This window comes from Scyliorhinus canicula, chromosome 10 (genome assembly GCF_902713615.1).
Source record: "Scyliorhinus canicula chromosome 10, sScyCan1.1, whole genome shotgun sequence".
Taxonomy (NCBI): Eukaryota; Metazoa; Chordata; class Chondrichthyes; order Carcharhiniformes; family Scyliorhinidae; genus Scyliorhinus; species Scyliorhinus canicula.
This window is the reverse complement of record NC_052155.1, coordinates 68,318,527-68,333,372: the sequence shown is the minus strand read 5'-3', so window position 1 is coordinate 68,333,372 and position 14,846 is coordinate 68,318,527. Positions and strand designations below refer to the sequence as shown.

At 46.1% G+C, this 14,846-nt stretch overlaps 1 protein-coding gene across 6 annotated transcripts in view; it reads left to right on the top strand.

The window, feature by feature from the left end:
- The window catches only part of LOC119972440 (transcription factor E2F5-like), a 54,018-nt gene that overhangs the window by 18,424 nt on the left and 20,748 nt on the right, over positions 1–14,846 (top strand). For 3 of the 6 annotated variants that reach the window (XR_005462047.1, XM_038809136.1, XM_038809137.1), the window contains exons 4-7: positions 1,256–1,299; positions 2,997–3,061; positions 8,659–8,923; positions 9,862–10,071. Coding sequence is in view for 5 of the 6 variants with exons in the window: in XM_038809136.1 (XP_038665064.1) it covers positions 1,256–1,299; positions 2,997–3,061; positions 8,659–8,923; positions 9,862–10,071 (584 nt within the window). In the remaining variant the exon portion in view is untranslated. Of the gene's footprint in view, positions 1–1,255; positions 1,300–2,996; positions 3,062–8,658; positions 8,924–9,861; positions 10,072–10,943; positions 11,000–14,846 lie in introns of all 6 variants that reach the window. The other 3 variants (XM_038809134.1, XM_038809138.1, XM_038809135.1) reach the window with 2 other exon arrangements.

Below are 14,846 nucleotides of genomic sequence, written 5' to 3'. Positions count from 1 at the left end.
AGACAGATATGGAGACACTTCTTCACACAAAGAGTGGCGAGCCTCTGGAATTCATTAAAACTGGTCGTAGTTGATGCTAAAACATTGAATATATTTAAGAAGCGGCTGGATATAGCACTTGGGGAGAATGGGATCAAAGGGTATGGGGAGAAAGCAGGATTAGGCTATTGAGTTGGATGATCAGCCATGATCGTGATGAATGGCGGAGCAGCCTCGAAGGGCCAAAAGACCTCCTGCTCCTATCTTCTATGCACCTATATACCATCCGTTGCTGCAGCGTCTGCATGGTCTCGCCAATGTATCACGCCTCAGGACATCCCTTCCTGCAGTGTATGAGGTAGACATTGTTGGTGAAGTTGCACGAGTGTGTACCGCATACTTGGTGGGTGGTGTTCTCATGTGTAATGGTGGTATCCATGTCAATGATCTGGCTCTTCTTGCAGAGGTTGCCATAGCAGGGTTGTGTGGTGTCGTGGTCACTGTTCTCCTGAAGGTTGGGTAGTTTGCTGCAAACAATGGTCCGTTTGAGGTTGCGCGGTTGTTTGAAGGCAAGCAGGGATGGCCTTGGCAAGATGTTCGTCTTCATCAATGACGTATTGAAGGCTGTGAAGAAGATGTCGTAGATTCTCCGCTCCAGGGAAGTACTGGACGACTGGTTGTGTCCCGTGTTTGTCTTCTGAGGAGGTCGGTGGGGTTTTTGCTGTGGCGCGTTGGAACTGTCGATCGATGAGTCGAGCGCCACATCCCATTCTTATGAGGGCATCTTGCAGCATCTATAGATGTTAAACAATGAGGCGCTATTCCTCAAGTTTGGGTTAAACTTCATTGGAACAGAGCAAGAGGCCAAGACAAATTGGGAGTGGGGAGGACAATTTAAGCAAAAGGCAACTTGAAGCACGGATGTGGACTGAATGAAAATTATCTGCATTTGGTCTCCTCAGGTTAGAAGAGACCATATCCTGAGCAACAATACGGAATACTAAATTTTTAAAAATGCATGTAAAATCACTGTTTCACCTGGAAGGAATGTTTGCTGCCTGGATGGTGGGAAGAAGAAGGTAAAAGGCTCGGTTTTGCATCTTGTGTGCGGGGACAGAGAGGTGCTGACATTGGAGATATTCTTGAGAATACCACAGTAGTGTGGAGAAAAATAGGCCATTGGGCAGCTGAAAGAGGTGAGAAAGATGTGTTAGCTCAGAACAAATCACTGTTTAAATGTATTTATAGCTCTATTTCAATCTCCTTAACTTTTTACATTGGCATATACAACTCATGAAGATGTCTGCAAGTGCTTTAAAGGTTTGTTAATATCCATCTTTACCAGTCTCTGTTGATTGTTTATTCTCCTATTTTTTACTGTAAACTGCATCTGCATCTGTCCAACATTCTCTCAGACTAATGCCACCATTGAGTCAGCTACTGTGAGGTAAGTGATGTTGGTCTAAGGATGACTACTTTTTTTTCGTGGAGAGATATTTGGCCCTCCACTGACCATCTTCTTGATGAACAGCTTAACAGCATTCAATTGAATTGAACTGGTGCAACATTGAATGAATTGAGTCACCAACCTGCTTTGCTGCTTATTTCAGTAACTTCACTTTAATCTCTTATCAAATTTACAAATGACATCCTATGTGAGTGTGACAAAGACCAACTCTTCCTCTTTGTCCTCTTCAACCTGTCTGTAGCCTTTGATATAGTTCAGTAAGAAGTCTTACAACATCAGGTTAAAGTCCAACAGGTTTGTTTCAAACACGAGCTTTCGGAGCGCAGTTTCTAGACATCTTAAGTACAGCACATCCACTGGTTCCTCTTTATCCACAGAACCGAGCTGCGCTCCGAAAGCTCGTGTTTGAAACAAACCTGTTGGACTTTAACCTGGTGTTGTAAGACTTCTTACTGTGCTCACCCCAGTCCAACGCCGGCATCTTCACATCTTTGATATAGTTGACCACACCCTCTTCTTCCACTACCTCTCCTCCATTTTCCAGTTGCATGGTACTGCACTCATTGGCTACGAATGGATAGCTAGGAATGGAACCAATGGATGACCCAATGTGTCTTCTCTTCCTGCTCCTGCTCAAAAGACCAGAGTCTTGGGTCATGTGGCACTCCTCCTCAGTGATTTAACAAAGGATGTTTATCCAGCGCCTGGAATTTGGCTTTTTTTTCAGGACTCATATCTCAGCCATTATGGATTGAAAGGGGTGCCATCGTGTTGAGGATCAGGTGTTTGGGAAGCCATTGCCTGCACGGACCCATTAACTCTGCAAACAAGGTTAAGTTATCAATTGCAAATGGCATTCCTGTAGCTCCTTTTAAAATAGGTCTGTACGGTCCCAGGTGGTCTGCCAAATGCTCCTTAGACATAACAAGGTGCAACATTCCCGAAACTGAGAAGATAATTATTTTGTTCTGGAGGCTGTTGGGAATAATGTCCAGACTGGATCATCTATCTTAATTGTCTGTGTTCAACAGAAATGTCCAGCTGAAAACTAAGAAATAGTAATGAGAATAAAGTTTTAAAATGTTAACAGGATTGGGTTTCCATTCTGTGTTAGAATCATAGAATCTACAGTGCAGAAGGAAGCCATTCGGCCCACCAAATCTGCACTGGCCCTTGGAAAGAGCGCCCCACCTAAGTCCATACCTCCACCCTATCCCCGTAACCCAACCCAACCTTTTTGGACACAAAGGGACAATTTAGCATGGCCAATCCACCTAACCTGCACATCTTTGGACTGGGAGGAAACCGGAGCACCCGGAGGAAACCCACACAGACACGGGGAGAAAGTGCAAACCCCGCACAGACAGTCATCCGAGGCCGGAATTGAACCCGGGACCCTGGAGCTGTGAGGCAGCAGTGCTAACCACTGTGCTACCGTAAATTTTTAAAACATCTGCATATTCTTAAATCAATTTGTATAACTTATGATAAAAGTTTCATTGAAACTTAGATTTTTATGAATTCTAACTCATTAGTGGTTCCTTAACAGGTGATACACTTCTTGCCATCCAGGCCCCTTCTGGTACACAACTGGAAGTTCCAATTCCTGAACTGGTATGTTTTACTGTTGCCAAATACTCACTTCTGTTTCACTGATTATTCTTGTGTTCCTGTATTAACAGGCAGATCAATATGATCAGACTAAATGCCTCTAATTTGTATAACTGTTAATTTGCAAGTGCCTTTTTCGAAACTATAATCCTTGGGCGCGATTCTCCGGCCTCGTTAGGCTCTTGCTCAAACATAATGAGGCCGGTGAATAGCAGGAGAGGCCATAAACAAGATCCGCGCCAGGCGCCAAACAGTTTGCGATGCAACCGGACCACTCCCATAGACGAAATCAGGATCTCGCCATAGCGTGGCGAGAAACCAGTTATCACAACTTAAGCTCTATCTCTATACAATTAACGAGAGCGACTCCATATCCTACAGCTTCTCGTTATTCAGCGGCCTCCCCAGCAAGTGCTCACGCTGGCGCCACTTAGTATTCCTTTTGCAAAACGTGAATCTGGTGGAAGGGCATCTGTAGTCAGCCGAGGAGGTGAAGAGTCATCATTGTTCACAGGCAAAGAGCCCAAGGGTGCTGGGCTTGCCACCCCAGTGCTCATTGAGCCACCCTCGGTTAGGAGTGGGCGAACCTCCGCAGGGGTGGGCCGCCATCGGGGGGTGGGTGGGGCAGATGCTCAAGGGGGCGAGGGCAACTGCTCATGGCACCACCATGCCAACCCCTGGATCATGTGTACCTGTTCCAGGGGCAACACTTGTCCCTGCCCGTCTGCCCCACCGGTCACCCATAACCCCACCGACTGCTGAGGTCTCTGGCTGCGTGGCTGAAGGCTATTGCCGACATGGAAAGGGCAATCGTGTTTAAGTGAGCACTTCACAGATGCCAAGTGGATTCCCATGGGTGGGCGGGCCATGTAGCAAGTGGGAGCCATTGCCTAGCATCCCAATCACACCCTGATGCCTGGACACTGCTTGAATATTGCGGGAGGCAACCCCACAAACGCAATATCTGAACACCCAGGGGATGGGACACAGCTCCGGGGACTTGTCCACGGCCGGAGGGTGGGTGAGCGCCACGCGGAGCGGGGGCACGTGGAGCCTGGAGAGATGGGCAAAGGGCCCGGAGGTCAGCCCACATTGCAGAAGGAAGTGACAGAGGCATCATAATGGTTGTGCAAAAAGGTGTTTAATGTGCTGTACAATATCCCACTCCTGATGGTGCGCCCCCCCCCCCCCCCCCCCACGCCCTGCCTACCCTTCTCCCCCACCCCCTCCCCCAGTGCCCTCAGTGATCCTCAACGTGCCTGGCCTTCCTAGCTCTATCACTACGTCTTGGTGTTTCCCCAGGATGCACATCTGAGGTGGAGGCTGCCAGCTGCCTACCTCGTCCCATGGCCTTCGATGCCCTGGCGGGCGTCCTGTGTGCTGACCTTGAGACGTGGCCTCATCAGAGGGGTGGAACTCGGGGGAGCTAGTGGCCAAAGTCGCCACTCCATGGGACAGGTCCAGGTTGGCACTCAGCGCCCCCTCCTCCCGGTCGGTGCCATAGGACCCTGGGGTCACCTTGCAATGGAGGGGCAACTGGTCGGCCTGGTACTGGGTGACATCTCCCAGAGAGTTAGACATTCTGCCAAGACACTCAGCCATGGCCATATCCCACTGTGTGACGCCTTGGACACCTTCACTAATGGTGCCAATGTCGTACACCGTGCTCTCCACTGCGGTCGCCACCCTAGCAGTGTCATTCGCCACTCATTGTCGGCCCATCTCCTGTGCCCGTAGCCTCTGGGACTCCTCCAATCGTCTATGGATCTGCTGGAGTGATGGTGACATCTTCCTCTGAATGTCCCAGCCGCTCACTATTGTCTCCATCAGCTCTGGGTAACCCATTTTCACAGGCTCAGCCTCAGGCTGGGACCAAGCTGGATCCTGGAATCCAGCAGCCCTCCGACCGCTGTCTCATCTGGGGGTTCCTGCCTCCAGCTGATCTACATCATCAGCAGTGCCGTGCTCACCAGATTGTGCCCCAGAAGCCTGTCCACTAACATTTCCCATCGAGGTGTGTGTATCTGCACTGGTGGAAGGTGGGGATGACAGCTGTGCCATGACCATGGTTGCACCCTCGGCGTTCTCGTCCGAGGTGTTCTCATCGGAGTCTGGAGAGGGGGCCGCCTGGGATAGGCTGGCTCCAATGGCTGCAGAAGAAGGGACATGTGGTCAGTGGAAGAGATGGGTCAGTCAGTAAGGCAATAACAACTCACGTTTGACAGTTCCTCCGGATGGAGCCCAGTGATTCTTCACCTCTTTAAGCAAATGGATTTATTAGTGATGGACAGCATGGATTTGTGAAGAGGATGGTGTGCCTCACTAATTTGATCGAGTTTTTCAAGGAAGTGACAAAGATGATAGATGAGGGAAAGGCAGTAGATGTTATATACATGGACTTCAGTAAAGCCTTTGACAAGTTACCTCATGGTAGACTGGTACAAAAGGTGAAGTCACATGGGATCAGAGGCGAGCTGGCAAGTTGGATACAGATCTGACTTGGGCACAGAAGACAGAGGGTAGCAGTAGAAGGGTGCTTTTCTGAATGAAAGGCTGTGACTAGCAGCATTCCACAGGGATCAGGTCTGGGGCCTTTGTTGTTAGTGATGCATGTAAATGATTTGGAAGAAAATGTAGCTGGTCTGATTAGTAAGTTCGCAGATGACACAAGAATTGGTGGAGCTGCAGATAGTGAAGAGGATTGCCAGAGGATACAGCAGGATATAAACTGGTTGGAGTCTTAGGCGGAGAAATGGCAGATGGAGTTTAATCTGGACAAGTGTGAGGTATTGCACTTTGGAAGGTCCAATGCATGTGGCAATTACATAATTAATTGTAGAACTCTTGCAAGTACTGACAGGCAGAGAGATCTGGCTGTGCATGTCCACCGATCACTGAAAGTGGCTGCGCATGTGGATAAAATGGTCAAGAAGGCATACGGCATGCTGGCCTTCATCGGTCAGGGCATTGAATATAAAAATTGTCATGTCATGTTGCAGTTGTACAGGACCTTGGTTAGGCCTCATTTGGAATATTGTGTACAATTCTAGGCGCCTCACTACCAGAGCTATGTGGATGCTTTGGGGCGGGTACAGAAGCGGTTTATAAGAACATAAGAACTAGGAGCAGGAGTAGGCCATCTGGCCCCTCGAGCCTGCTCCGCCATTCAATGAGATCATGGCTGATCTTTTGTGGACTCAGCTCCACTTTCCGGCCCGAACACCATAACCCTTAATCCCTTTATTCTTCAAAAAACTATCTATCTTTACCTTAAAAACATGTAATGAAGGAGCCTCAACTGCTTCACTGGGCAAGGAATTCCATAGATTCACAACCCTTTGGGTGAAGAAGTTCCTCCTAAACTCAGTCCTAAATCTACTTCCTCTTATTTTTTACTAGGATGTTGCCTGGTATGGACGGCATTAGCTATGAGGAGAGGTAGATAAACGTGGTCTGTGCTCACTGGAATGACGGAGGTTGAGAGGCGATCTAATTGAGATCCCCAAGATTATGAGTGGCATGGACAGGGTGGATAATCAGATGCTCTTTCCAGGCTAGAGAGCCAAGTAGTAGGGGACAGGTTTAAAGTGCATGGGGAAAAGTTTAAAACAGATGTACGAGGCATGTTTGTTACACAGAGGGTGGTAAATATATGGAACGTGCTGCCTAGGGAAGTGGTGGGAGCAGGTACGATAGCGGCATTTAAGTGGCATCTAGACATATGGATGAATAGGGTGGGAATGGAATGATACGGACTCCATAAGTGCGGACGATTTAGTTTAGTTTTGGTATCCTCTGGCAATGGTCGGCGCAGGCTTGGAGGGCAAAGGACCTGTTCCTGTGCTGTATTGTTCTTTGTTCTCTGCGGCGTCCACCAGCCTCCGTGTGGGTGACTGTCCTCGGCCACCCCAGTCACCTCCAGGGCACGCTCCTCGAAGGAGGTGAGGATTTTTATGTCTGGCACACCACCGCCAGTCTGGGCCCTTTCCCGCTGATTGTGGGAGAGCTTTTCCTGCAGAAACACAGAGAGGGCATCGTTAGACACACATATGGCTCACAGTCGTGGGGAGGTGGGGTGAAGAGTGGGTTAGGGTGGGGAGGTTGGAGGGAGGGTTGAAAGGGGTGGGGGGGGGGGGGGGTTGAGGGTCGCCTTGCCTCCACAGCGTCCCCGAATAGTGGGGCTGGTCTCCTCGGCGCCATTGTTGCAAGCTGGCTGGGACTGGCTGAGCAAGTGCAGCTTAAGTGCTTATTGACCCTGTTAGTGGGAGGCTGGCGAGTGTGGTGTCGGCAAATCAGCTGTCGAGCCTTCATTTGCAATGGGAAGCCCTTGAGGCCTCGTTAACTGGACCGATTAACATTGAATTGCATTGCCGGCCTTGCTGGGCCCAGCGCCGGGAAGCTCGCGGCATTACCGCTCGCTACTATACTTAGAATTTTTTCTGGAGAATCACGCCCCTTGTTTCAGTTGGTATCACTGCGTTCTGGGTCAGAAGATTGAGTACAAGCCCTTACCATAAATTTAACAGACCTTTTATTAAGGGACTGTTGTATTTCTGGAGGTGCCATCCCACTGAAAGAGACATTGAGCTGAGTATTGTGTACCTGATTAGGTATATGTTATATTGCTTGAGACTAATTGAAGGAGGAACTTATTTTGGTCAACATTACTCAGTTTAATGAGAAACCGCTAGTCGTCATATTACAGTTGGTGGGATATTTCTATTGCTGGTGTAATTGCTTAAATAAGTCACCTCCAAGTGATTAGATTTCAGGATTAGTGTAGTTTAGATTTTATAAATAGCTATAACAAAGTCTCCTGCTTGAAGTAAGCCTGTAGGTTGTCTAAATGAGCATCCTGTTTATGGTACAGCAGCTCTAATGTACTTAAGGATTAAGTAATTATATTTGGTTTGAAGCAATTCTGAAATGTGCATGCACTTTTTAAATGGAAACATCAGGAATAAAAATGAATTACTTGAAATATGCAGCAGTTCCAACAGCAACTGTAAAGAGAAAAAATAGGTTAATGTTACCCTTCTTCAGTAATTAACAGCTTGAAAGAGTGATAGATGGGGGGGAAGGAACGCGTGGGAAGAGGCAGTGTCGAGGGGGTGCACAGGGTTCATGCCTGCACCTAAATGATGAAACGCGAAGATGCTTCTGCATTATAATAGAGCTAAGGAGGCACAACAGCCAGCTGGCATTATGGTGTGCAAGGTCTGGCCACTGCAATCGTCACTGCAGCACCCCGGTAATGGTCCATTTCTTAGTTCCGGGATCGACTTAAATCCAGGATCGAGGGAGCTTGGATCAGCTAGGATTATTATCAGAAATCAGATCAGAGACCCAGTACCTGGAGAGGATGTTGCATTCTGCACAACGGTGAGCTTTTCATTGAACCTGGGGTCAAGAGGTGCACTCCTGACTCCAAATTTAAGTAAACAAGGTCTAGTATTAGCGAGTGTAGCCTGTGAGCAGATACACAAGAGACCAACTGGTATCTTGTTTTTAAAAATGCTTAATGTATAAGATGGAATTAAAAATTTAAATATTTGTACTAACCATGGAATTTTTAAACATTTTTATTTTCTGAATAAAAGGGGCCAAATGGACAAAAAAAATACCAGATCAATTTGAAAAGTCAATCGGGACCTATTCACGTTCTACTTATTAACAAGGAGTCCAACTGCTCGAAGCCTGTGGTGTTCCCTGTTCCTCCACCAGATGACCTCATGCAGCCACAAAAAGATATTGCAATACCATCATTCCCAGAAAAATTCTCTTCAACTCCACTTCCTTCAGACCGAGTTGTCTCCCTGAAGGAACCGTACCTTGTTCAGGCACCCTTATCCAAGCAGTCTTCTGGTGAGTTGTGGAAAATTAGAGACTTACATTTGCATAAGTTATGTATAAAAGGTGAATAGACTTGGGTACAGTTTTTCTATGGATATATGTCATTATATGTAATTGGGAAGAAGTGAAGTCAAGTTAGAATTTGAGCTCCCAGTGTGGCACGGTGGCGCAGTGGTTAGCACTGCTGCCTCACGGCGCCGAGGACTCGGATTCAGTCCTGCCCCGGTCACTGTTCACTTGGAGTTTGCACATTCTCCCCGTATCTGAAAAGGTCTCACGCCCACAACCCAAAGATATGTAGGGTAGGTGGATTGGCCACGTTAAATTGTCCTTTAATGGAAAGATTAAAAAAAAAAAGAAATTTCAGCTCCTGTATGACACTTCTATAAAATGGATCTTCACTATATTTTTAGTTATAAATCTGTGGGTGGTGCGATAGCACAGTGGTTAGCATTGTTTCTTCACAGCACCAGGGTCCCAGGTTCGATTCCCGGCTTGGGTCACTTTCTGTGCGGAGTCTGCACGTTCTCCCCGTGTCTTAGTGGGTTTCCTCTGGGTGCTCCAGTTTTCTCCCACAAGTCCCGAAAGACGTTCTCTGTTAGGTAATTTGGACATTCTGAATTTTCCCTCCGTGTACCTGAACAGGCGCAGGAAAGTGACGACCAAGGGCTTTTCACAGTAACTTCATTGGTGTTAATGTAAGCCTACAATAAAGATTATTATTATATATAAACACACTAATGGAGCAACAATAATTGTACTTACACTGCATACAAGTAATATTCTTCCAAAAAAATATTTGTGCATTTGCAACATCAGTCATCTTAGATCATGATTTGCCTTGTTCTAGCACGACTGTTATCTTCATTTGTCATTTTCTTGTAAGGAAAGATAAGGCAATATCTTGTTTCCGTGTGCTTATTTAAATGTTATGACTATTTTAAAATCAGATTGTGGCCTGCAGCTGCCTGCTATTGCATCAGATACCCCTTACTCAAACATGGCAGACCCCCCAGAAATTTGCAAAGGGATAACAACTGAATCACTACAGAACATACGGGAACAGAACGGATTACAATCACTGCTTCCCATAGATGTTGGGAGCATTCTCAAACATCCTCCAACTTCATTTGAGCAAACAAAGACAGTAGATTCAAGTGGTAAGTAAAATCTAGTGCAAGGATTACTGAGTTTGCTTAAAATTATTTTTCTGTCCCTGTTTTTATTCTCATTTGTCCCAGCTTGAACTTTCTTTGTTTTCAAGTATACGGCAAAACTGATAATTTTATAATTATAATAAGTATAATTATAAATATAATTTAAAATTTTACCCGCCTCAACTTTTGGCTGCAAAAATTAAAACAGCTTCACAATACTGATCAATACATCAAGTGCAATTCTTTCAATACTATATATTGCGGACAGGAGAATGGTTAATTTAAACAGATTTCTCCTATCACTACCCATCTGTAATGTGGAGATGCCGGCGTTGGACTGGGGTGGGCACAGTAAGCGTTCTCCAAGGCGGCCTTCAGGACGCACAACAACGCCAGAATCACCAAGTTAAAACAAGTTAAGAATAGCCAAGTTTCGCACACAGGAGTACGGCCTCAACCGGGACTTTGGATTCATGTCTCACTACGTTTTACTACATTTAACCCCCCACCATCTAGCCTGGGCTTTCAAAATCCTACCAACTGTCCTGACTTGAGACAATTCACACCTCTTTAACCTCTCATTATCCCTCTCTCCAGTCGCACCGTCTGGACCCGTAAAGACTTAATTACCTGCAAAGACTCGTATCCATAGTATTATCTTGCGTCATTGGCTTTGTTTTTATATGCTGTGTTTGTGTAACTTAGCTCTTCACTCATCTGATGAAGTAACTGTGCTCCGAAAGCTAGTGATTCCAAAGAAACCTGTTGGTCTTTAACCTGGCATTGTAAGACTTCTTACTGTACCCATCTGTTAACAGAAAGGTGTTTTAGATTTTTAATTTCCTCCTTTAATAAGTGGTGACATTTTTTCCCAGCACTTAAATCTGGATTATTCCAATCCTCTATGAATAACTTGCACAGCAAACTCAAGGTAAGATAAAATAAAAAGGGTTGGTTTATTTTTACACACACAGGTGGGAAAGGGATTTCTTTTTGTGCTCATACAATACAAAGATGGATAAAGGAAAAGGAAAGAGGTTCAGGGGCTGAGCTCAATAAAATACAAATTAAGGTTTTATGTGTTCCAGAGTCCAGGACCAGTAGTCTGATGGAAAGTTTCTTCACGTGGGAGGTTGACTGTTGCAGGGTAATCCTTATTTTGAGACACAAGACGTTCACCAGGGAAGAAGGCACGTAGAGTTGGGTCAGCCTTGAAGGCACAAGTTTCAATGTTCAATAGTTTTGATGAGACCCAGAGTTCTTTCTGCTGCCACCTACTTGATGGTACGATGGTAGACAGCGCAGGTATGGACTGGGGAATCCTATTCAGAGGTCAGAGAACTGCCTAAAACTTCCAACAGTTTGTTTATTAAAATAATTCAGACAGCTCAAGTCTTGGTCAAGTGGCATTGGTTTCAGGTTGTTAAATGAGACCCCTGGTTGAAAGCCATTTTGTGTTGGAAATGGTAATGCTTGGGCCATAAGCACCAGATTGAAGACCAGGAGATGCAAACAGCTGGCTGACATCTCATCTGCAAAACCAGTATGTTGGTTTAGTTGGACTGTTTATGCGATGCAAGGGATGTTACATTCCAGGAGGTGTGAGGTGTTGGTCTTTGTTCACTTTCACACATCTCCGAAACACCCAGAAGCTAACATGTGATCAGCTGGAGCCATTTTATCAAAGAACAAAGAGAAGAACAAAGAAAAATTACAGCACAGGAACAGGCTCTTCGGCCTTCCAAGCCTGTGCCGATCCAGATCCTCTATCTAAAACTGTCGCCTATTTTCTAAGGATCTATATCCCTCTCCTCCCTGCCCATTCATGTATCTGTCTAGATACATCTTAAATGATGCTATCGTGCCCGCCTCTACCATCTCCGCCGGCAATGCGTTCCAGGCACCCACCACCCTCTGCGTAAAGAACTTTCCACGCTTACCTCCCTTAAACTTTTCCCCTCTCACCTTGAACTCGTGACCCCTAGTAATTGAGTCCCCCACTCTGGGGAAAAAACTTCTTGCTATCCACCCTGTCTATACCTCTCATGATTTTGTAGACCTCAATGAGGTCCCCCCTCAACCTCCGTCTTTCTAATGAAAATAATCCTTATCTACTCAACCTCTCTTCATAGCTAGCACCCTCCATACCAGGTAACATCCTGGTGAACCTCCTCTGCACCTTCTCCAAAGCATCCACATCCTTTTGGTAATGTGGCGACCAGAACTGTACGCAGTATTCCAAATGTGGCCGAACCAAAGTCTTATACAACTGTAACATGACCTGCCAACTCTTGTGCTCAATACCCCTTCCGATGAAGGAAAGCATGCCATATGCCTTCTTGACCACTCTATTGACCTGCGCAGCCACCTTCAGGGTACAATGGACCTGAACACCCAGATCTCTCTGTGCATCAATTTGCCCCAGGGCTTTTTCATTTACCGTATAGTTCGCTCTTGAATTGGATCGTCCAAAATGCATCACCTTGCATTTGCCCGGATTGAACTCCATCTGCCATTTCTCCGCCCGACTCTCCAATCTATCTATATTCTGCTGTATTCTCTGACAGTCCCCTTCACTATCTGCCACTCCACCAATCTTAGTGTCATCTGCAAACTTGCTAATCAGACCACCTATACCTTTCTCCAGATCATTTTTGTATATCACAAACAACAGTGGTCCCAGCACGGATCCCTGTGGAACACCACTGGTCACAGTTCTCCATTTTGAGAAACTCCCTTCCACTACTACTCTCTGTCTCCTGTTGCCCAGCCAGTTCTTTATCCATCTAGCTAGTATACCCTGGACCCCATGAGACTTCACTTTCTCCATCAGCCTACCATGGGGAACCTTATCAAATGCCTTACTAAAGTCCATGTATATGACATCTACAGCCCTTCCCTCATCAATCAACTTTGTCACTTCCTTAAAGAATTCTATTAAGTTGGTAAGACATGACGTTCCCTGCATAAAACCATGTTGCCTTTCACTGATAAGCCCATTTTCTTCCAAATGGGAATATATCCTATCCCTCAGTATCTTCTCCAGCAGCTTCCCTACCATTGACGTCAGGCTCACCGGTCTATAATTACCTGGATTATCCCTGCTACCCTTCTTAAACAAGGGGACATTAGCAATTCTCCAGTCTTCCGTTACCTCACCCGTGTTCAAGGATGCTGCAAAGATATCTGTTAAGGCCCCAGCTATTTCCTCTCTCACTTCCCTCAGTAATCTGGGATAGATCCCATCCGGACCTGGGGACTTGTCCACCTTAATGCCTTTTAGAATACCCAACACATCCTCCCTCCTTATACAGACTTGACCTAGAGTAATCAAACATGTATCCCTAACCTCAACATCCGTCATGTCCCTCTCCTTGGTGAATACCGATGCAAAGTACTCGATCAGAATCTCATCCATTTTCTCTGACTCCACGCATAACTTTCCTCCTTTGTCCTTGAGTGGGCCAACCCTTTCTCTAGTTACCATCTTGCTCCTAGTATATGAATAAAAGGCTTTGGGATTTTCCATAACCCTGGTTGCTAAAGATATTTCATGACCCCTTTTAGCCCTCTTGATTCCTCGTTTCAGATTGGTCCTACTTTCCCGATATTCTTCCAAAGCTTCATCTGTCTTCAGTCACCCAGACCTATGTATGCTTGCTTTTTCCTCTAAGCTAGTCTCACAATTTCACTTGTCATCTATGGTTCCCTAATCTTGCCATTTCTATCCCTCATTTTCACAGGGACATGTCTGTCCTGCACTCTACTCAACCTCTCTTTAAAAGCCTCCCGCATATCAAATGTGGATTTACCTTCAAACAGCTGCTCCCAATCCACATTCCCCAGCTCCTGCCGAATTTTGGTATGGTTGGCCTTCCCCCAATTTAGCACTCTTCCTTTAGGACCACTCTCGTCCATGTCCATGAGTATTCTAAAACTTACGGAATTGTGATCACTATTCGCAAAGTAATCCCCGACTGAAACTTCAACCACCTGGCCGGGCTCATTCCCCAACACCAGGTCCAGTATGGCCCCTTCCCGAGTTGGACTATTTACATACTGCTCTAGAAAACCCTCCTGGATGCTCCTTACAAATTCTGCTCCATCTAGACCTCTGACTCTAAGTGTATCCTAGTCAATGTTGGGAAAATTAAAATCTCCTATCATCACCACCTTGTTGCTCCTACATCTTTCCATAATCTGTTTACATATTTGTACCTCTATCTCACGCTCGCTGTTGGGAGGTCTGTAGTACAGCCCCAACATTGTTACTGAACCCTTCCTAATTCTGAGCTCTGCCCGTAGCGCCTCACTGCTCGAATCCTCCATAGTGCCCTCCTTCAGCACAGCTGTGATATCCTCTCTGACCAGTAATGCAACTCCTCCACCCGTTTTACCTCCCTCTCTATCCCGCCTGAAGCATCATTATCCTGGGATATTTAGTTGCCAATCATGCCCTTCCCTCAACCAAGTCTCAGTAATAGCAATAACATCATACTCTCGGGTACTAATCCAAGCCCTAATTCATCTGACTTACCTACTACACTTCTTGCATTAAAACAAATGCACCTCAGATCACCAGTCACTTTGCGTTCATCAGCACAGCAATTGTCCTAGGCCTGTACTCTCTCAAGTTTAGAAGAATGAGGGGAGTTCTAACAGAGTTATATAAGATGATAAAAGGTATTGACAAAGTAGATGTAGAGCGGGTGCTTCCTCTTAGAACATAAGAACTAGGAGCAGGAGTAGGCCATCTGGCCCCTCGAGCCTGCTCCGCC